Below are 24,192 nucleotides of genomic sequence, written 5' to 3'. Positions count from 1 at the left end.
GGGTCAACCTACCAAAGGATGATGATCAGGATGTTCGAGCCACAGCTGGGTAAAATCATTAAGGTTTACATAGACGATATGGTTGTGAAGAGTAAAAGGGTGTCCGAGCACGTGAAAGATCTTGAAATAATCTTTGCTATCTTAAGGGAACACAAGTTGAGGCTGAATGCTTCCAAATGTTCATTCGGGGTCGGGTCTGGGAAATTCTTGGGGTATATGGTAACCCACAGGGGAATCGAGGTAAGTCCCGATCAAATCAAAGCAATTAACAGCCTACAGGCTCCTTGGAATCCGAAAGAAGTACAGAAGCTCACTGGCATGATCGTAGCATTAAACAGGTTCATATTGCGATCAGCGGACTGATGTCGACCTTTCTACCTCTTGATAAATAAGTGGAAAGGGTTTGAATGGTCGGAGGATTGTGTTCGGGCTTTCCAGCAACTTAAGGAATACCTATCACGACCACCCATCATGTCCAGCCTTGAAGCAGATGAGGTGCTGTTTGCATACGTCGCTGTAGCTCCCCATGCTGTAAGCCTGGTACTAATACGGGATGATAATGGGGTGCAGCGACCGGTTTACTATGTGATCAAATCATTACATGAGGCCGAGGTGCGATACCTACCTTTGGAAAAGGCAATTCTGGCGATAGTACATGCCACCCGGAAGCTCCCTCATTACTTTCAGGCGCATACGGTCATCGTTCTAACTCAGCTGCCCCTTCGAGCGGTGCTTCGAAGCGCTGACTACACAGGAAGGATCGCCATGTGGAGTGCGCTTTTAAGGGCCTTTGATATTAAATATATGCCCAGATCCTCCATCAAAGGTCAGGTCCTCGCAGACTTGGTAGCAGAGTTTGTTGAACCCTCTGTAGAAACAATAACCGAGAAGAAAGACAGGGATGGAAAATCGGTTGGTACAATTTTAGCAGGGGGAACCTTGCATTGGAAGGTCTACGTGGATGGCGCAGCCAACCAGAGAGGATCTGGAGTTGGGATAGTTTTAATATCGCCAGACGGTGCTGCCATTGAAAAATCACTGAGACTCGGGTTCTTAGCTACGAACAACGAAGCCGAATACGAAGCCTTACTTCAAGGGATGAAGATGGTTCAAAGATTGGGCGGAAGGGTAATAGAAGCATTCTCGGACTCCAGATTGGTCGTCGGCCAAGTGATGGGTGAGCTGGAAGCTAGAGATGCTAGGATGCAAGAGTATCTAGAACAAGTCAAACGCCTACAGATGAGTTTTGAGTCCTTCAATCTGACGCACATTTCCAGGAGTGTAAACACCCATGCAGACTCGCTGGCCACTCTCGCCACGTCCTCGGCGCATGATCTATCGCGAATGATCCTTGTCGAAGATCTAGTCCAAGCAAGTCCCATTAGAAGAAACCCGACCCAGGTCCATTAGATCAGAAAGAGTCCCAGCTGGATGGATCCCTTAAAAAACTTCCTCCAAAACGACAACCTACCAGAGGGAAAATTGGAGGCTGAGAAGGTACGGAGGAATGCTCCTCGGTTCTGGCTATCTGAGGACCACAAACTATATCGGCGCTCCTACTCTGGGCCATACCTACTCTGCACACATCCAGAAGAATCCGAGTCCTTACTTGAAGAGTTACACGAGGAGATTTGTGGAAGTCACACCGGAGGAAGGTCGCTGGCACATAGGGCACTCACCCAAGGATACTGGTGGCCGAACATGCAAAGAGAGGCCCAAGAATACGCCAAGAAGTGTGATCAGTGCCAGAGATTCACCCCAAACATCCACCAACCCGGAGGGTCCTCAATCCCCTTTCTAGCCCCTGGCCGTTTGCACAATGGGGTCTTGATATTGTCGGTCCCTTCCCCAAAGCTGCAGGGAACAAGCGATGCATATTAGTCGGAACCGATTACTTTACCAAATGGGTGGAGGCTGAACCTTTGGCCAACAATAGGGACGTGGATGCCCAGAAATTCATCTGGAAGAACATTATTACCCGCTTTGGAACTCCACGCACATTCATTTCGGACAACGGTCTCCAATTCGACAGCAAGAACTTTAGGGAGTATTGCTGCAAGTTTGGGATCATTAACCGATATTCCACTCCCGCCTACCCCCAAGGAAACGGGCAGGTCGAGGCCGTGAACAAGGTCATAGTAAACGGACTGAAGAAAAGACTGGACGAGGCAAAGGGGAGATGGGTAGAAGAGCTCCCACATGTCTTATGGACCTATCGGACAATGCCGCGACGATCAACCGATGAAACCCCCTTCTCGATGACTTATGGGGCTGAGGCCGTGATCCCAATCGAGAACAACTTTCCCACACTGAGGTCTAACTCATTTACCCCAAACAGTAACGACGAGTTATTGGGAAGAAGTCTAGACCTAGTTGAGGAAAGAAGGGAAAAAGCTACGATCCATATGGCCTATTATCATCAGAAGCTAAGACAAGGATATGATGCCAATGTTAAACTGCGACCTTTAGCTCCGGGTGATCTCGTAATGAGAAAGATTCTCGGCAGCGCAAAAAACCCCTCTTGGGGCAAGCTGGGGCCCAATTGGGAAGGACCGTATCGTATCACATCCGTGGCCGGGATAGGCGCTTACTATCTAGAAGATTTGGATGAGAAAACTGTACCTCGACCATGGAATGTAAATAACCTAAGAAGATACTATTATTAATGAAAATGGCTTCGCTCATGTTTTGTTTCGTGATTATCCTGTGCCCACTGGTCTATTTGCAACTATTCATAGTTTTAAACAGAACCTAAGTCCTGCATGACTCCTCGGACCACAGACTTAGGGGAAATTATCACTTATGACAATTTATTCATAGTTTTAAACAGAACCTCAGTCCTGCATGGCTCTTCGGACCACTGACTTAGGGGAAATTATTACTTATGGCAACTATTCATAGTTTTAAACAGAACCTAAGTCCTACATGGCTCCTCGGACCACAGACTTAGGGGAAATTATTACTTATGACAATTTATCCAAGTTTTAAACAGAACCTAAGTCCTGCATGGCTCCTCGGACCACAGACTTAGGGGAAATTATTACTTATGGCAATTTATTCATAGTTTTAAACAGAACCTAAGTCCTGCATGGCTCCTCGGATCACAGACTTAGGGGAAATTATTACTTATGACAATTTATTCATAGTTTTAAACAGAACTTAAGTCTTGCATGGCTCCTCGGACTACAGACTTAGGGGAAATTATTACTTCACTACAAAAAATAAGCTTATTTGCGATGGTCAAAGTTCGTCGCAAAAGCACAAAAAGCTGTCGCAAATTCGTATTACTGACAGCAAAAAGCCGTCGACGTCCGTCGGCAAAAGCCTTGTCGGTAATACTATATTGCCGACAAGGCCGTCGCTAACACTTATTTTCGACAGCAAAACTCCGTCATAAGTACTTAATAATTGCCGTCGCAAATTCAACTTCATACGAGGAAGTTGGACGACCAAATAGAGTTTGCGACGAACTAAGACTGTCGTTAATGTATTTTTTTCGACAACTAAAAGTCATCACAAATACTTGTCTTGTCGTCAAAAATAGAACTTCAAACGAGGAAGTTGGTCGACCAAATACTTTTTGCGATGAACAATGACCGTCGTTAATGTATTTTTTCGATGACTAAAGCCATCGTAAATACCTAGTTTTTCATCAAAAATATAACATTAATGCAACCAATTACTCTTTTTTTTTTTGACGAACTTTAGCTGTTATTAAAAACCATTTATCTCGTCACTCATACATTATTTGCAAAAAAAAATAGCTCCGTCGAAAAAAAATTTATGATATTTTTATTTTATTTGATAATATCAAATATTTTTGTATACGGAATAATTAATATATAAATTACAAACACAAGTCCATAATTGTTCATAAAATTTTCTCCATTCAAATAACAAACACAAATCCATAATTGTTCAAAACTAATAAGTGCATTAAAAATGAAAATATTAAAAGGTCTACAAAATAGCATGTTGTTCAATAAAACATGAAGGCTATATCATATCCTTTACTAAACTTGAAAGTATAAATATTGGAAGATCAATTATCATCTGAGTTAGTGTCATCCTCCATCTAAAAGTCATCTTCCTCCTCATAGTCATCTTGTGTCATTATTTACATTGTGATCTCCTCCTTTCGCATTGGTCTGCAATATTTTAAATTAAACTGAATAAATATATAAGAACATTATAGTACTCCAGTTAATGAGAACTTAAAAGAATACATCTGCCACCAATAACCATATTAATAGTACATCTCCATCACTCTTAACAATATATCCATCACCACAACAAGTCACATGAAATCACATATGTACCAACAATAGCAATTAATTGAAAATTATAATGAGCAAATTTATCACTTATTTCGACAACCTAAATAAAATAGCAAAAAAATTTAATGTTGATTATACTGAGAAAATATATGTGTAGTAGTTGCTTGCATATAATTAAAGCCCATCGATTTCAAAACATTTTTTTTAATAAAAGCTATCATCTCTTTCAATTGACTAATTGTTCCCTCCAATAACCACTTATCATATCATAAGTTTATAGAAAATTTGGAAAAAAAAGTTTAGAACTTTAGTATTTTTCATTTTTAATATAAATATAAATAAAATAATATAACTCTAGAGATTGTTAAAGTTAATAAGCCTTTTATATATATATTTATGTTTGAACTACATGTATTCGTTAGTCGAATATGATCTATCAATATATATTGCATATAAATAATAAAAGAATAATATAATCACCAATCCTATTATATAACTATAAGCTACTTTTGTCTTTACTTGGAACTTTACTAACAAAGAAGAGGCAAACTCAAACAAGGCAAACTCTAAAAGGCTAAAACACAAATTGAACAAAGAACTATTATCAAGTGAAAAACGCTTCTCATGAATCAACAGATTGGTTGAGGCCACCAATACACACAAACATTACACTATGGGCTAGTACTGAACTATCAAGAACTTTGCTTATAATACTAGATGATATATTATGAAAGAGGTATATCTAAACCAAACCCAAAATTTAGATAAATGAAATAAACAAGCAAATACATTTACAAAACCACAATACATTATCAAAAAAAAAAAAAATTGAAAAAAAAAATCAAAAGATAAGGATCTAAGAAGACCAACCTTTTGGGTTTGATTATGATTGGGAGAAAGAGAGAAAATGAACAATAGATGGAGATAAGGGTTTTTTTTTTTTTTTGTTTTTTTTTTTGTGAAATAGAGTGTTAATGTAGTGAGGGGCAAGGGAGGGGGAGGATTAAAAAAAAAAAAAAAAGGTGGGGGCGCTTGTTTTTTAGTAAAAGGGAGAAGGAAAGTGGTGGGAGCTAGGGTTTTGTCTTTTCCTCCCTTTTTTTTTTTTTTTTTTTTTTTTTTAACTAAAAAGTGGGGGCGTTTGTTTTTTAGTGAAAGGGAGAAGGAAAGTGGTGGGAGCTATGGTTTTTGTCTTTTCCTCCTTTTTTTTTTTTTTTTACTAAAAGATAATAATGATATTTTGGGGTTTTCTTTTTTATAAAAAAAATAATAATGATAATAAGGCATGGCTGGGTTTGTTTGAAATCAATGTAACCTTATTTGTTTATTTATTTTTACAACAAAAACCATGTATTCCATTTATGACAACCACGCCACTTTTTTTCTTCTTCTTCTTTTTTTTTTTTTTTTTTTTTTTTTTTTTTTTTTTTTTTTTTTCATCACTTTGAAATATCAGTTTTTATTAATTATTATTAATAAAAGATAGAAACACTATGAAATCTCACTTCTTGCAATTTTTTTTTTTTTTTTCACATCAAGTTTTCTTTTTTGATAAAAGAAGATAGATGATTTATTTATTTAGTATCTCAATTTAAAATAGGAAATAGAGATGAGAGACATTCTTCACATCGACCAAAGCTTGAATGTGAATGTGACTTGTGGATTATTTAAGAAATGAAAATTTGGATGTAGTGAAGGGGATTACTTACTATGTACTCACAATTTTTCAGTTTTCCCACGGGTCATAGACCCAACTTCAATATTGACCATGTGTGACCAAATTTTGACCAAATTTTGTAAATTTTGACTACTCATTTTTTACAATCCGACCGTCTGATTTTTGTCATACTTTACAAACACCAATATATCACCACATTCTTCCAATCCAACGGTTGAATTTTGGATTTAAGTCTAGAACATTATGGACATGTGTCATTGTACCAACATATCAAGAAATTTTGATTGGTCACGTTCTCATAATCCAACCGTTTGATTGAGCTCAAAGTTCATCAAAACAAATATTTTATCACACTCTTTCAATCCAATGGTCAAATTTTAAATTTGATTATGCCATAAGATGGAAGCATGTTGTTGTATCCACCTATCATGAAACTTCAATCACTAAAAATATTCAATACTCTTTCAAGAGAGTTATATACTATATAAACATTACTAAGAATTGATAAAATGATCTAAAAAACACAACCCAAAATCTACAAAATGACCATAATGGATTTGTATGTGACTTTTGACTACCTTGTTTTGCTATTTTAAAACTTGAAATTGATAAAAACATGAAAATCAAGAAAACCTTAAAACACTTACTAATCCCCAAAACACAAATATTTCACCACATTCTTCCAATCGAACGGTCAGATTTTGGATCTCTATCTGGTTGCATGATGGACACATATTGTTGTACCCACCTAATGAGAAACTTTGATTAACCCTGTTGACACAATCTGACCATCCAAAATGGCTGAAATACGCCATCAAAGCTAGGAGATGACCGAAATACCCATAAACTTCTAAAATAACCAAAACGCAACCCAAAACCTACAAAATGACCAAAGTGCCCCTCAAATTTTTAAGATGATCAAAATACCTTTTAACTCTAAAATGACCAAAATAGCCCTTAAGTACTTAGAGGGTCTTGAAAGATGTTTTTGTGCAGCTTTTAAAATTAAAAAAATAAAAATAAAATTCTAGATCTTTGAGACAAAATTGAGGAAAATTCACCATTCAAAGAAAATAACCATTTTTTATGGCCATGTATGTTGGAAATCACCTTTACTAGGATGGATTTACCTTACCGTCACTAATACTTTCTTTCTTAAGAAAACTTTAACTATTAATGACAACCAACATGTTCGTCATAAATAACAAATGCAATATATAGTGATGGAAAAAAAAAAAAAAAGGTTAAAAAATTACCATTGTTGACGGCTTAGGTCCATCGCAAATCATATTTATTGCGAGGGATCCAAATCAATCACTAATACATTCTTTCTTTTAAAACAAATTAACTATTTATGACGGTCAACATGTTCGTCGCAAATACAAACTCAATTAGAAAAATAAAAAATAATAATTGCGATGGATAAATGTCATCACAAATATGAAAACTAAGGAGGGAATTTTCCCTCCAAAATATTTTACCACTTTCGATGGCTTTATGTCTATCGCTAATACTCTCTTTTATATTTACGATGGAAGAATGTTTGTCACAAATACTAACACCATAAAAAAAATATTTTTGGTATTTTCGACGCATGAAAGCCGTCACAAGTGTTAATAGTTCCGACGGTTTTTCTTCAGTCGTTGTAAATAATACTTTATTAGCGATAAATATTTTTATTCCGTCGCAAAAAAATAAGGTGGGAACAATTCCCTCCACAAAAATCATATTTTTGACAAAAATAATAGGCATTTTCGACAAACTTATTTTGCCGTCACAAATGTTTTAATATTTGACGAGTAATTGTCGACGAAAGAGACTTACCGTCGAAAAAGCTAGTTTTTCCGACAGCTTTTTGTAGTCGTCGAAAAAGTTTTGTCGCAAATAGCAATATTTTTTTTAGTGCTTATGACAATTTATCCATAGTTTTAAACAGAACCTAAGTCCTGCATGGCTCCTCGGACCACAGACTTAGGGGAAATTATTACTTATGACAATTTATCCAAGTTTTAAACAGAACCTAAGTCCTGCATGGCTCCTCGGACCACAGACTTAGGGGAAATTATTACTTATGACAATTTATCCAAGTTTTAAACAGAACCTAAATCCTGCATGGCTCCTCGGACCACAGATTTAGGGGAAATTATTACTTATGACAATTTATCCATAGTTTTAAACAGAACCTAAGTCTTGCATGGCTCCTCGGACCACAGACTTAGGGAAAATTATTACTTATGACAATTTATCCAAGTTTTAAACAGAACTTAAGTCTTGCATGGCTCCTCGGACCACAGACTTAAGGGAAATTATTACTTATGACAATTTATCCAAGTTTTAAACAGAACCTAAGTCCTGCATGACTCCTCGGACCACTGACCTAGGGGAAATTCTTACTTATGGGAAATCATTTCAAGGTGTGTGCGCAGTCTAACATCATTGCAACCCTTATTCAAACTCGCTGCGTGGCATCCTTTTTATCTCGACTGTTTATATTTATTTATATCATTGCAAACGTTAAATAAAGGGATGGTACCGGCATAATTCATAGAAAACAAAGAAAACATTCTATATTAATATTCCGAGGTCAATACAAAGAGAGGTCCTTACAAAAGAACACAAAAACAGGACGACTCTCATTCTTAAAAAAAAAAAAAAGGGGAAGTACACAAATTAGAAACCTAAAGACTAAGCCTTAGCAGGAGGATCCTTCTTCTGCTCTGGCTGAGGAGGAGGAGCCTCGGAGATAGAGTCTATGGCAAGATCCTTCGCTTTGTCAAGCACAGGGACGACACCAGGCACCACCAAGTCCTGCTCAGAAGCTACTTGGGCGCCATCAGGATTCTCTCGGATCTCCTGAGGATAAAAGATGTTCTCAGTCAGTCTCAGCGCCGAATCCGCAGGAATTCCTGCAGCATCAAGGGCGCGAGCCCATGAGATGCTGCAATAGTCCCTGCACACCTCGGGGATCTCCTCGGATAGCCTGGCCTCCATTTCTTGGATCCCGAGCTGATGAGAAGCTTTCTTTTCAGCCTCTGCAGCCTCTCGGATCAGCTGAGCCTCTTCTTTAACCCGCCGAATCTCGTCCCCAACTTTCTGCAGAGCGGCCTTCAGTTCCAGTACATTCTGCTGCTCAGTAGCAAGACTGGTTTCAGTTACGTACAATTTCTGGCGTTGATCCTCGGCTTGGGTTTTAGCATTCTTTAGGCCAGCCTCCGCTCTCTTGTGTTGTTTTTCTGACTCTTTGAACTTCTCCGTCAGTTCAAGGATTTCTTGCTTAAGGGACCCTACAGTCTTCTCCACCTCAGTCCGAGACTGAACCTCAGCCTCAGCCAAGCTGCAGTTGTTGTGGCAGAACTCCTCAGCCACAAACACCTGCTGGGTGATCTGCCAACAAAACAAAACTAAAGTTAGGATAGAATGCAACAACGTTGATGGCTTAATAAAAGGGTGCAAGAATGGCTTACCATCGCAAGATCCCTCTTAAGGGATAGGAAAAGCTTGGGCTGGGAGAACCGCCTGTAGGCCTCCATATCCCGAGAAAGGAGCACTGGCTGCTCCAGGGCCTCAGCTATGTAGCCCGCTCTGCCCCTGTTGTACTCGCGAACAGAGGCAGTGTAGGGGATAGCAACCCCGTTTAGCTCCATCTTCGGACTCCATGCGCGGGGATTAACGCGGACCTCAGCCCGATTCTCCTCATCCCGGCTCTCCGTGGAGTTAGCCCTCTTACTCCTCTGTCCCCGAGCGGCCTTTTACTACTTGGCCGGGCGAGGGGCCACTTCACCCTCCTCAGGAACGTCAGCCGGCCTCTTCTTTTTTAGGTCAGGGTTAACCTTGAGGCCAGGGTCAGAAGGAACCTGAGGGGCGATTGGAGGAGGGTCCTGGGTTTGTGCCTTGGCAGGCGCCTTTGAGGACTTACCCTTTCCTCGGCTGGACATCAGTTCTCGCAAGAATTTTCCCTTACCAGCCATATCGCCTACTTCCCCGTCTGAAGAATCGTCCGAGCAAGTTATAATGATCGGACCGCCAGCCACGGAGTTGCGATCCTGCTCTCCTTCAGGGTCCGAGAGCTCAACTACGAGGGCTTTGTCAACCTCCTCCTCAAAATAAAACTCGTCTATTTCCTCCTCAAGTGAAAGACGAGATGATTCGACCTCTTCCTCAGTTGGCACGTCGGCTTCAAAGTCTTCTGGAGGCAGTTGCACGGCTGGAGGAGGATCCCGAACTCTAGGTAGCACGACTGGCTTAAGATCTACTCGGGCCAAACACCTAGGCTTGGACACGTCAATCCTAGCTAACCGGGGGCTACCAGCTCTAATGGCGTGGCCAACGGGTTGGAAAGCACGGGTTAGTGGTTGATAGCCCAAAACCAGATGACACGCACGCAGCTGCCCGTCCTCGTGGACGTAGATTTCTGACCTTAAAAGATAATTTAGGGCCGGAACGTTCACGTGGCTCAGCCTGGGAGCAACCAAAGCTTTATCTGCAATATAGCCGAGAAGAAAATTAGAATTAAACTAAAAGATTTATGACAAGCGAAAAAGAGAGTAAGTCCGAAGAGCTAAGCCCCTCCCCTAAAGGATTGGGCCTAAAGGCGCCGCACCTGGGGTTCCTGCCTGAGTTGGACAATGAAGACATCGCTCCATTCTCCTGAGGCAATGAGGAAATCATCCTTCATAGTCTTATTGGATATGGGGAGATAGGAGATTAACCTAACCATCTCGGATCGAGATTTAAGGTAATACCCTCAATTCTCGACGTAGTGGCACTCGTACATGCGTACCACGTCATGCCAAGTCAGACCCAAACCCATTCGCTCGTTTAAGACGTCTATGCAGCCTAATACCCTGAACATGTTTGGAGCGCACTGGTGTGGCGTCAACCTATGGTGGAACAAGTAGTCCCGGGTAATCCTACGCATGGGGAGCGTCATTCCCCCTTGAATAAAGGCAATCGTGGGAATGACCACTTCACCCACTCCTCTATCTAACAGTACTCCTTCTGGGGGACAGTACCGCAGAACCACCCCCGGCGGGATATGATATTTTGCCCTAAAAGCCTCCATAGCAGCCGGAGTGTCTACTAGTTTTTTGAATCTACCCATTTAAGCTGAACTGGAGAAACGGAAATAAAGACCGAGGAGAAAAATAAAATCCGAGGAGAAAATCGAAGCGACGGAGCGAACGGAACTTACGGATATCTTCACAAATGACTGGTGAGGTGATCAGAAATCTCTTCTAGGGAGGGCGCTTCGCAAAAACGATTATGGAGATTTGAAGGAAGGAGGTGCTCAAGGATTTCTGGGCGCTGGAGTTCTCTGGAGCTCTCTGTTCTGATGTGCGGATAAAAAAGAAAAAAGGAGCCTCTCAGGCGCTTTATATAGCAGGAGGGAGAGAGAAAAAATCCCTCCCACTCACGAATTCAAGGAGCAATCCTGGCCGTCAGATCCACATCTCGCCGTTGGATGAAGGAGACATAAAGCTGTCTGGAGTAAATGGCCGCACCTCGTAGCTTGTGGCGCGTCAAAAGTAACCGCCCACGCGCGCGGACCAAGAGGTCATCGTTTCCATCCTTCATAAATGTCAAAACCCCGCTTTTCTCCTCGGAGGGAGATCAAAACCGGAGTTTTAAGGGGCTATTGTGGGGACCGGCCCAGAATAATAGGTTGGCTGGGCCTTGGGCTCGTCTAAGGACGATCCTGTCCGAGGAGACGTCGCGGCTCGTAACCCCTGCCCAAGCCAACTGCGCAAAGAAAACACGTCCGAGGAGTAACTCCTCCTTGGACATCCCAAAGTCTAGATCAATGATGCATTCCAGTTACTGTAACCCTCACTCCAAACGCATAAAACGAAAGAAAGCTCAAAATATCCCAGGAAAGGCTGTCACCACCACATTAAATGCACCACAACTACTCTCCTGGCCGCATTAATGAAGAGAAGACTTCTGACCAGTGTTACCTTGGTCACTGCAACTCACAAAGAACTGGTAAGGGCGTCTGATGGGACAGGCGCTTAAGTGGGGGTTTGGATGATCAACAAGTGTAGGGCCCAGATGATAAGAAAGGGCCTATATCATATGTAAGAGCCCCCCAGAAAAGGGGATGGAAGAAAAAAGAGAGGAGGGAAGGGAGAAAAGTAAGAAGTCATTGTATGAAGGCACGTCCATGAATAAAACTTCCACTTTTCACATACATTTTCTGGATTTACGTTTCTACAGAACATGCAACGAACCGTCTGAGCCAACTGGAACTGAGTTCTTCATCCCACACTCTACAAACTTCATTGTGTGGGACTTCTTGGGCCAGGGCCTGATCGTCCAGGACTGGGTTAACAAAAATCGTGTCCCTACAGAAACTTTAGTCAACATCATGACTTTTGAATGTGATAGCCATCGAGATTACACAATCAATGAAACAAACCCCTTTTCATGCTTTATGATACTAATCTAATGCAAGTAATTGCAATACAAAAATAAGAGTTGAGCAAAAGCATAAAACTTGAATCAGAAAAACATCTTATTTCCTTTTACATTGAATAATTAATCATTGAACACTATTGTAAATCATTACATCACTGCTTTCATGGAAAAATGGCAGTAATTTCATACAGACGATGTTCTCCCTAATCGATATAATAGATAAGGAAAATTGTTACAATCGAAGCTAATTAACACCCCCAACCCCCAAAAAAAAAAAAAAAAAAAAAAAAAAAAAAAAAACAAAACATGTAAGCAGGAAAAAAAGAGAATATGCTCGAGTAACCAATTTGGAGGCATATGCTTTGGAGGCTGCTGAGAAAAATGAGATTGACCTTTCAACTTACAGTAACTATGCCCAGAGGAGTGCATCGATGCCAATTTGCAAATTTGAAACTGGGCTCACCAAAATCCTGATCTATTGCTTGGTTGTCTCCCAATGAATCCACATATGGCTCCAACAGATCGGAAGATCTTTCTGACGGAATCCCATAACCTTTGAGAATACTAGAGGAAGCAGCACTAGCTGTTTCCCTTTCCAAAACAGCAACATAATTGTCTTCAAATTCAAAAACTAGATATTTATCCTTGCATGCTGCTTAAAGGCAAAGACAACCATAAGAAATTAGAGTTAAAAAAAAAAAAAAAAGACAGGAAACAAATGAGGGATGTTGCCGCTTACAATCAACAAGATGTGCTAGGTGACGGATGTTTTTTATTCGAGTTCCATTGAATTTCAAAACCTGCAATTTTTTTGTCTTAGTATACATATGCACGAACTGACATTGCCTGTCAAAGTTGTAAGTGGTAATTGGTAACTTACTTGCTGATTGCTCATATCCTCATATCCAATGTTCACTTCATTTGCCAAGACCTATCAATGTAGACAAAGGTAAGCAAAAATGAACTAAAACACCAGGTCCACAACTGAAATTCCCGAGAAGAATAGCAGTTCAATACAATGCAATTGGATATAATTCTTCCCAAGTAAAACGAAGAAATAGCCAGGATACAGAACCTATGCTTGTCCCTTAAACCAATAAAAGAAGCAAAGCATAAAGAAGCATTAAGTTCTACTTGTACAATGTTGGATATAATTCAACATTGTTTCAATAATCCTGCCTATATTTGGAGAAGAAAGAAAGCATGAAGCTAACCTGTGATAAGACCACAATCTGCTCCCCTTTGAACTTTGCCAAGGAATAATGTGCCTTTGCCAGCAGTTTCAACTAACCACAAGAAAGAACAACTGATTAAACTTCAAACCAATGTTATGCGACTCTGGTCATAAAATATTAGTTGACAGTATAATTGTGGTTAGAAGTGTCCTTTATAAACAACTTACCCCTATAGAGTCTTCACACTCCTCACTGTAGATAAATAAATCCCGAAAAAAGCATTAGTTTGTTCTTAGAATTAATAGTCTTCCAAAAATAAAACATGTAGCCATGAAAAGGGAAAATGCATCTACAAATAGATTTTTGTGATGCCAGGAATGAAAACTAACATACTCTATCAGGGGTTCTGAGAGTGGGGTAAACACAAAACCAGCAATTATTAGATAAGAAGGCTGATCTCCATCAATATGATAGGGAACCTATGTAAGGGCATAAGAAACCCAAATTAATTAGCATCACAACATGAAACTTACAAAAGTGACATAAATGCACTCCATCATTACATACATATAAACTTTCTGATGCATACCAAATGAACTCGTGGATTCAAAGCCACTTGCACTTTCATGAAGTTTCCTGCTCTAATAATGCCAAGTTCTGCCACATCACCAGCAAATCTGAACGAAAGAATCATTATTCACAATGACAAATATTATTAGGATGGCCTGAAAATGTCACAGCACTAAAATATGGATATGGAGAAAAACTGCAGGAAAGAATCACTATGAATGTCATGGGCATGAAGAGACTAAAAAAAGGGAAAGTACTAGGCTGAGTATAATTCCTCAGTAGAGATTTAGGGCCCTTTACTTTTGACTAATGAGGTAGCGAAATGCAATGCGCTCATTTGTTCTGAACGGCACTGTTCCTTCACATCCTACTCGAACATCATCGAAGCTTACAATCACGTCCCCCTGGAAAAGAGAAAGTACAATTGCAGTTCCTAACATATGAAGACTCACATTGTTTGGTACACTATAGAGAGGAGGCCAAATCAGAAAAACTTATATTAAATTAATTTTTTTCTTCTATTGGTAGGCGAGTTGGTTTTGTCGGGTAGATAAAATTATGAAAAATTTCGAGAATGTTTGATAAAACAAACATATCTAAAAACAAGGATAATGCAGGAAAGATGCCCATGAATAAGAGGGAAATATGAGATGGATTATAAAATTCTAGTGCAAGGTGGACCAGACTAAATTAAAATGCCTCTTTATAATTATGCTTTGACACTAGAGCTAGCTTAAGAGCCTCTTTCATGTAACACTGTTTTCCCATTGACTTCTCTCCTAATATTGTTGCTTTTGATTTCACAGTCCTTTACCCCTTTCCCTGTAACAGCTTTCAGACTATCCAGAAAAATAAGATCAATATGGTCAAAGATCTAATAAGCTGTATAAATTAAGAAGCACTAATGAACCAATGGTCCTTTTGAAGTGACTGCTTTAGAATGTAGAAGTGCAACTAAAGTGCAGCTAGTTCTGGAAGCTGCATATGACAAGCTTACCTCCTTTAAGACACTATGTGCATCAGAAGTAGGTTCAATTCTCCGTACCAGTACACCCTGCAAAAGCCAGATATCAAGAGGAACTGTGTGAGAAAACTAAACTAATTAGTAGATATAGAGCTACCAAGTTCACATGAGGATAAAAATAAGAATTAGTATTATGTTTGTGTTTGTGTTTGTGTCATATGTATCATGTGAAAAAAGTAGTTAATTTAATATTCAAACCAAACCTGAAAATTAAATACTAGACAAGGCAATTCATGCATTACATGATCTATACCCTTATACACTTTTTTAGAAGTAAATAACATTACATGATCTATACACAACCGAAACAACTACATGTGAACACCTCAACTCTACTCTTTCATGTCAACAAAATTGCATAGAAAATCCCATTCATCAACTTGGCCATTTGCAATTCTTTGACCACAATGTTTATCAAATCCATTAATTATATATTGGATCTTTTTAACAGACATCGAACCTCTTCCTTTCCTCCTGTTTTGACATCCTCATTGGCATTTTCACTTTTTTTCTTAGCCTCCACTCTTTCCTTCACATATTCAACTCCTTCCATCCTATCATCTACTGAAAGCGCCCCGCCAACCCCCCCCACCCCCCCCCCCCCCCCCCCCCCCCTCCCTCCCTCCCTCCCTAAGTATTACCCAACCAACTTTCCTGGGACCACCAGAAATGATCCTAGCTGATGCAAGACAGATTAGAGGATCTGTCAACAGTGTTTGTGGTGTAGTTCTTGTAAAGAGAATTTGAGAATTCAGAAACTTTAGAAAGTAGAGCCGAGGGTCAAGAATGATTAGACTTTTGGAAGAGAAGGAAAGGATTTATCTGAGATTGCAAAAGAGGTGAGAAGAAATTGATTTTGAATTTGTCCATAAGTTATGAACAGTACAAAATAGTGCACGTGAACAGTAGCATGAACAACACACGTGAACAATTTCAAGAATAGTTACAGAACACCAAAAACTTGCCTCGGTTTTTCTATGAATCAACTCCTCTTATTTGAGCACAATGACACACTCGTATAGATTATAGACTCTACTTTGAATAGTAAACAAGTTCCTAATTAAATTGGACAAAGCCCACACATAGAAACCCATAAGCTAAATATTTAAAGACTTAACTATTGACAAAATTAAACTCAATGCCCAAAATCAACAATCAAAAGTTACAAAAATACCCTTCATCCTAGAAAAACCAAATAAAATATAAGATAAAAATATTAATGACCTAATTAACTATCATGGATACTTATTCTCGGACCAAAAACAGTTCTTGTTTGGCTTTGCCTTAGGCTTCTAAAGAGGATACTTCTTCTCTAGCCATGCAATGTTTTGTGCCATCACTACCCCACCAAAAGGAAAGACTTTTAGTAGTAGGTATTAACTTTTCAGAACACAACCCTACAAATTTTTTGGTGTAAAATATTACAAAAACCATAAATAATGCGGACAACTTAAAATGCATACCGAAAGTCTAGCATATTCATAGCAGATGACATATCTACAAAATGTGTACAGATCTTTATATTACTCTTAACAGATTTAAGAAACTCCTCTAAACTAGGTAAAGACACATACCTCATTAGATTGTACTTTTAAGCATGCACGTAGGGCTGGATTCTCCAACTTTTGCAACAAGACGCCAAGACAAGGGAAACCTGGAAATTAAATTTTAAACTTTTTGGCACATTTTCATGTATTACTTCTTTGAGTCACAAGAATCACACTGAAATGATAATATATGAAATAAACTTGAGAAAAAAAGAGAGAGGGGTAAAATCAGTAATATGAAATAGATAAATAATAATAATTAACAGCACGTGTTACATGTGGATCACAGATTTCAAAGGCATTCATGCTACTGAGACCTACAACTACCATCACTCAGTTACATTTATCTTTGCTTCTGTCTAGTCTAGTCCAAGCATTTGTGGTAAACATCATAAAGCAAAAATACGCAGACATTTGACTAAGTGTATAATGTCTACAATAAAAATACCTATGAAGAAATAGCTTTACCATAATACAAAGACAAGAAACATCAACTCTGGGTGGGGGAGAACAGAACACACGGGCCACTTATAAAGTGTAGAGGCTAAATCAGATTAGGAAGGAAAAATTCTTGTTTAAGGATAAAGTATAAAATTACAATTCATATATTGCTCTTACAACAATCCGATTGTCACTAAAGTTGAGAGGAATTGGAATAATCACTTTGAGGGTCATAAAATAAATTTACATCCCTAAAGTGATATGAGAGAAGTCTACGCTTTTGCTTTCTAGATGCTGTTGCACTATTAATCTTTGTTAAAATCCATACATTGATCTTGCAGAAAAGCACCCCAAATATGCCTCTTATGTATATGCAAGTGAAGAAGAGATTCTCACCGGTGTATTTCCCATGCCTTTCATAGTCATTCAGAAAATGAGACACAACCGTAGTTGGAATTACATATCCAATATTCTCAGCCTCTTTAGATCTGTAAACCTAAAGGAAGTGTCTTGTAAAAAAACAATAGACCAGAAAAATAAGCATCTGGACATAAGAACAAGTGGTCTTTGCATAGACATGAGCAAAAGATATTACGAATTATCAGTCAACATAACTAAGAAAATGACTTGGCATGACAAGCATGTTGCATTCTGCCCAAGGTAGCAAGTGGAAGGAACATTACAATTAGAGATATGTATCCAAGGAATTTAAGCCCAACTAAACAACGAATTATTAACTTTGACAATGTGCCTGCAAATTTACCTGAAAAGCCACCCCAATGCACTCTCCCTGATCATTGAATGCAGGACCACCACTATTACCTAAAATCTAGCAAGTATAAGCAGTTGCTATCACAATGATATGGAATAATGTTTAGAATACCAAAAAGAGAAATGATATTCAGACAAAAAAAGAAGGGGGGAGGGGGAGTTGTAAAAATTGAGCTATTGAAAATACATCAATTGGAATGTTTCAACATGAAAGGATTACAGTTATAAATCTAGGTCTTCTACCAACCAGGATTTATTGCCGCATCAATTTGAATTCCCAACAAATCAGATGATCCATGTGCATATGATGTAACCTGATAATATAAAAATGGTAAGAAACTTGATATATAAACTATGTTCCCAGACAACATGACACTAGCATAATTGATGGCATCAAAAGTGACTAGAAATCAAACCTCTAAACGTGATACTACTCCCTTTGTCACTGATATGGTGTCTCCTCCAAGGGGATATCCTACAACAGTTACTGCTTCCTGCTCAGAAAGCGGCATAAAGAGCAGTTTAAAATATTTTCCTAGAAGAGATGTTTACAGCAAGTAGAAAGAAAATTTCCAAACTATGAATTAAAAATCTCAACAAAAAAAATTGCATCTAGCTGGAAATTTTCACATTTTGATAATTTAAGCAAGTTAAATAACCTTGGCATAGGTGGTACAGAACCATGGCTCTAAGCAACTTTCAAATAAGGAATATGGAACTGTATTTAATCCCAGAATATTTTATGTCAATTATGGATTTGGTGGTCAGATATAGCTTCTAAAATCACGGAACGGATGTAACCATTCTATAAGTTCAGAGGGGGCCATGAAGTAGATGCTAAATATTGGTTTTCAAAAAAAATTGTGATGTAATAAAGTTAACAGTTGTTTGGTTATACTACAAGAAATCATCCTTTCAATTAAGGTGAAGAACTCAACCCAATGCCTGTTGATTGATGAAAACTTCTTAATTGTGCAAATATTTATTCCTTAGCCACCTAGATTCATCAAGGTTATTACCACACTGATGGCTTTTGAAATCTTTGACTAAGGCATTGCAAAATCACAGAGTGACCCAAATAGACAAATAAAGAATAAGAAGTACATATGGTAGCGTTCCTACAATAAAAAGGGGTAGTTTGGACCTGAAGACGTGGCAAGTGCCCAAAATTGAGTGGTTCTGCTCCTTCCCAAAATTCCTTACTTTCTACTGAAAGCAGAGCTATGTCACAATCAACACCCCTTGCTAAAACCTGTACATAAGATCATTATGTATCAAGGTGAACAACTGAGGAAGAACTCAGTAAATTCCCAACAGTTATGCAATTGAAAATATCTTTTTATTTCATTTGCCAATGTGACAAGCAAATCACTTAAAGTTACATAACTTCAAGCACATTTAAGTCCCTCAAAAATCACTAATAAAAACCATAGATCAAGCAACTTAGGAGTATAATACCATCTTACCAAAGTACAATAAGCACCATACCATCTTAAACAGAAAAACTAAAATAAAGCAACTCAGAAGCAATTAGCTTGAAATTTGTGAATTAAAAAGATTGGCAAGATTGAGTCAAGCACTAGGACCACAAGTTTGATCTTGAATATGCCAGTCAAAGCACAACCATCTAAAAAAGGTTAATGTCTCTATATTTCCAAATAATTAGCCAAAAGATCAGCTGTAAAAAAAATACTCATTGTGTTATTAAAGACAATTTTCATTCAAGAACATTCTACCCAATGTAATTCATTGCTTAGTTCAGCGTTCGTCTTTCATCTTTTCTTTTGACAATAAGCATCAATCCCAATGATTGTGTTTGACTTTAGTGCCTTTTGCTTTGACCCAACAATATAATTTTAAGAACCAAAATCCTTTTGATGAAATTGTAGGCGAGTGACCCATATAACAAGCCACCAACACTCACGTCCCTGGAATCCATTTTACTTCCAAGGAGTCCATTTATGCTCACTGTTGTACCAAACATAATACACCAATTCACAATGTTTAAGGACGCTAGAAAACATAAAGGTAATTTCTGAAGGAGCATACCTTAGCAACATATTTTGTATCATCTCCCCTTCTCTTCACTTTTACCTAAGATCATTGAAGAAATAGATAATGACATCATTGAATTCAGGAAACTTATACCAGAGCTTACATGGTAAATTAATCGAAAGATTAAAATAAAATAAATAAATGAAAATTGACACAAAGTACTAGAAGTTTAAGATTAACAATGGAACTTGCTGATTTCTCGGCTAGTTGGTAAACTTAAGTATTTCAAGTTCCAAGGATCTAGCTCACAGTGAGAAATTGGGGCTCAGTAGGCAAGGTGCTGCATGTTTAGAATTGAATCCTCTCTACCTATTTCTAGTGATAACAGGCAATAGCAGCTCCATATGCAAGGCACTGCATCATTGTTTTAATATGAATTTTTTTAAAGTTTAGACTAGTGATTTTTTAATAAGTAAAATTAATTCATTAAAAAACGCACTACAGGGGCACAACCCATGTACACGAAATTCATTAATTAACAATGACAATTACAAAGATCCAGCATCTCACGTAGATTGAAAAAGGAAAACTTCCCTGAAGCATTCATACTCAAATAGAACTTGGTATATTTGGCGAATCAAATATATGGTCTAATAACAAACCATTCTAATTAGTTGCTGCGGAACGAAAGTTTCAGATCTAAGATTGAGAGTTCACACTGTTCAAAGCATAGCATTTCTCTTACTCCAAATACTCTAAAATGATAGTTAAGGCTAGTGATTTATGTACGACTGGTTTCAGGGCTATCATAATGTCCAGTTTTGACATCTTAGTACAATACCTGTGTATCATGCTCAACACAATGTGCATTTGTCAGAAGTTTCCCATCCCCGATCATAAAAGCACTGCATTTAAAAAATAAAAAATAAAAAAACTTATGAATTAATGAAACATGTTTTAATGATGGGCACAATGAATGCGCCACAAAAGTAACCACCTTCAACTCATTGAAAGTTTTGAAAGATATTTCTACATTTTTCTGGAACAATTAACAGCTATATATTTTAAAACTTGCCTTCCAGTACTTGTAAACTGTCTTTGTTTTTGCCAAGGAAGGGAATAATCTGGGGCAGTATGGGTGCAGTAAACCTATGCAAATGACATAGAACTAATAAGCAGAAAATAAATAAAACACAATTATGGGCAGATACTTCAAATGTTGAGATATAATTTTTTATTTATTAGCTAACTTACATATGGACCTAGTGGGTCTTGAACCCACAACCTCACCCTCCACCTAGCAGTGGCAAGGGAAGGGAGTGCCAGTTGAGCTAAAGCTCATTGGAAAAACTTACAACTCATGATTAATGAATTTTCACAAATAATAAATTGAGTTTGTCTACACAGAGAGGAATTTGGACATCCATTAATTGCTCCTCTGAAAAGATATAACAGTGAGCCTCTAGCCCACCGCAACATACAAAGAGCTAATAATATATCTTGACCAATTTAAAGCAGGAGCAATTTCTCTTAGAAATAGCTCAGGTAACATTCTTCAGTCATATTTGGAACATCATATAGCTGTTTTGACTAGAATGAGCGATGGGCTGTACACTTTTTTTTTTTTTTTTTATAAGTAACTGTGCACCATTGGGACTCCTTAGAGCCAAAGAAGTGATGATAGCTTGATTGATTATCCCCAATATCCAATAAGCAATTTTTTTAGAAGAATGTAGAATATAAGTGTCAAAAGTATAGAGACAGGTGCATTTATCACAATGGTCATCACGATGTTCTTCAAGGACCAAGTTTTCCAGAGAGAATTGGTCCTCAGCACGATCCGAGGAGCTTTTTCTGGTATCTCTGGTATGTTGGGGGTGGAACCGTTGTCCATACACTAAAGCCTAGCTCTTTGACCCATTCTCTACAAATTCATTGTACCGGGCTCACTGGTCTAAGGTCCCATGCATTTTGGGCTTGGCCAGAAAAACGTGACTCTACACAAATAGTTAGCATCTCCACCATCAAATTTTTAGTTAATATAAATTTTCTTGGTAAGCTTTTACTTTACTTTACTTTTTTTTTTTTTTTTTGAGAAAATAATTACAACATACTGTTAACCCTGCAGTTCGAACCCTTTCCCCCTTAGACCCCCAAACACTTTGTACATGAGAATGTGCCAATTCAGTTACAAGGCCTTTGACAGTTTTTACTTTACTTAGTTAATCATCTTTACTGAAAATGACAAAAAAAAAAAAAGATAAAGTATAATTTACTCTAAAGCATCATTATACCATTAATGTTTTTATTTATAGATACTTAAAGAATTCTTTCTTTTTGCATTTTATTTTATTTTATATTTCCACTTTATGATATATGATTTATTGATAATGATTTATTGCATACTTATCTTTATTTACTTTTTCACTTAGTTTCAATTGTGAGGAAGAAAGAGATGTGGATCTATGTTTTGGAGAAAAATATACCTATAAGAGTTTAATCGCATATATATAGTAATAAACAAAATATACATAGTTACAACTTGGTCTAATAGTTCTCACACTATCAATTTAAAAAAAAAAAAAATTTATTGCATTGTATTTTCATACATATCTCACTATATATAATACCTGACTACAAAAAACTTCTAATTTAAAACATAATTTCAAATAACACATAATAAAATTTTAAAAATATACAATCTAATATATTAATTCAATAATTATCCAATAAAAAATAATCATATCAAATTTTCCCATGCATCGTGTAAGTTTGCGACTAGTTTATATAAAAATGGGAGGAAGCTGGATATTTTTAAATTGGAGGTGAGCCTTTCCCATTATAGAGTCACAGTAACCCTTCTCTCTCTCAGTTTTTTTTTTTTTTTTTTTTGGTTTCCTTTCAAAACTTAGTTATTAGAACCCTTTACCTAAGTTTTGTTTTTTCCATTCTCATGTTGCAAGTAGGATTAAAAGACTAGAAGTATTAGAAGGAAGCTCTAATAGAGTTAGAGGACATTCTAGAAAAGAATATGGCAAATGTGAGTTTCTCCTAAGATTAAGATCTTTACATGAGATGCATGTACAAACATTCTGCTGACTGTGGAATATGTACTAAATAGACAAGAAACAAGAAAAAATAATTGTACTTTTTAGGGATATCTAACTATGGACGCCTTTTTGTTTTAATAGGTTGGGGCCCGTTTTGCTATGCTCAAGCCCATTGAGTCGTGGGTCAGGAAGTTGGGATTGGCCTAATACCTTAGTAGGACCATGCTATAGGCTAGTTTTTGCGCAAGCTGAGTGTTCCAAGGGTGTAACAAAGCACAAAAAGCAGTGAGTTGGATTGTGGTTAGGTGGGCCAGCTACAACATAAGAAAGTGAAGTGGTAGAAATAGCTGACACAGTTGAATAGCCGATACAACAAATATAATAAGGGGTGCCACGGTAGACCAACTAACACAGCAAGTATAATAAAAGATGCCATGGTAGAACAACTAATACAACAAATATGATAAAGAATGCCATGCCAGAACAACTGATACAACGGATATGATAAAAGATGACATAGTAGAACAACTAACACAACAAATATACTGAAAGATGTCACCGCAGAATGACTAATACAACAAGTATAATAAAAGATGTCACAACAAAACTACTTGTACAACAAATATGGTTTCTAACAAGTGAGATTATATGTATTTGCAATCAAAGTCATGTGTCAAATCTTTCCGCCAAAAGTGAACCAAGAAGGAACCTGAACCCCAACTTGAACAACCTTGTCATAGGCTTCTGCCATCAAAGTTGTGCATTTTGGAAAATGAGCCTAAATGGCTATTCGTTACCACTTATGGGATTCTAGAGAGTGGGTTTGCGAGGAGCGAGGGAAAAGATGATTTATTGATGCATGCCTCTTTTCTACCGTGTGTTCTCTATTCCTTTACCATATGCTTTTTTTTTTTTTTTTTTTTTTTTTTTTTTTTTTTTTTTTGTTGGGAAATTTATACCTCGGTTGATAGAATTAACAAGTTTTAAATCAAGTTGTTAATTAGATTTATTATGAATAAAACTTGTTAAAATAAATAAACATCAATATCATGTCAAAATCATGTAGTGGAAAAATAAATAAGATAAGATATGATGACTCAGGAAAACCAATGAAACAAACTAGTTTCACAGTAAAAAACCTAAGGGGAAACCTTCCCAAAAAGTAATTCACTATAGTTAAGAGAAATTTCAGATCTAGTACAAAACCTTTGTCCCTAGACTCTACAATCCTCGTAGATGAACTCACAGCAGAA

The 24,192-nt window shown here is 37.6% G+C and overlaps 1 protein-coding gene across 1 annotated transcript; it reads right to left on the bottom strand.

Moving 5' to 3' along the window:
- Positions 1-12,739: 12,739 nt before the first annotated feature.
- On the bottom strand, positions 12,740-23,690 carry LOC115970428 (protease Do-like 2, chloroplastic). The gene is given in 20 exon segments (XM_031090065.1): positions 12,740-12,827; positions 12,829-13,018; positions 13,106-13,166; positions 13,247-13,297; positions 13,581-13,652; positions 13,769-13,793; positions 13,935-14,020; positions 14,131-14,218; positions 14,412-14,515; positions 15,109-15,165; positions 16,710-16,789; positions 17,520-17,619; positions 17,887-17,945; positions 18,142-18,208; positions 18,311-18,388; positions 19,039-19,146; positions 19,944-19,988; positions 20,731-20,794; positions 20,965-21,038; positions 23,649-23,690. Coding segments are annotated over 20 exon segments (1,503 nt in total). The 3' UTR covers positions 12,740-12,775.
- Between the last annotated feature and the right edge of the window lie 502 nt (positions 23,691-24,192).

Source organism: Quercus lobata, chromosome 12, assembly GCF_001633185.2.
Source record: "Quercus lobata isolate SW786 chromosome 12, ValleyOak3.0 Primary Assembly, whole genome shotgun sequence".
Classification (NCBI taxonomy): domain Eukaryota; kingdom Viridiplantae; phylum Streptophyta; class Magnoliopsida; order Fagales; family Fagaceae; genus Quercus; species Quercus lobata.
Note: the sequence above shows the minus strand (reverse complement) of the source record. Positions and strands in the feature narration are given on the sequence as shown.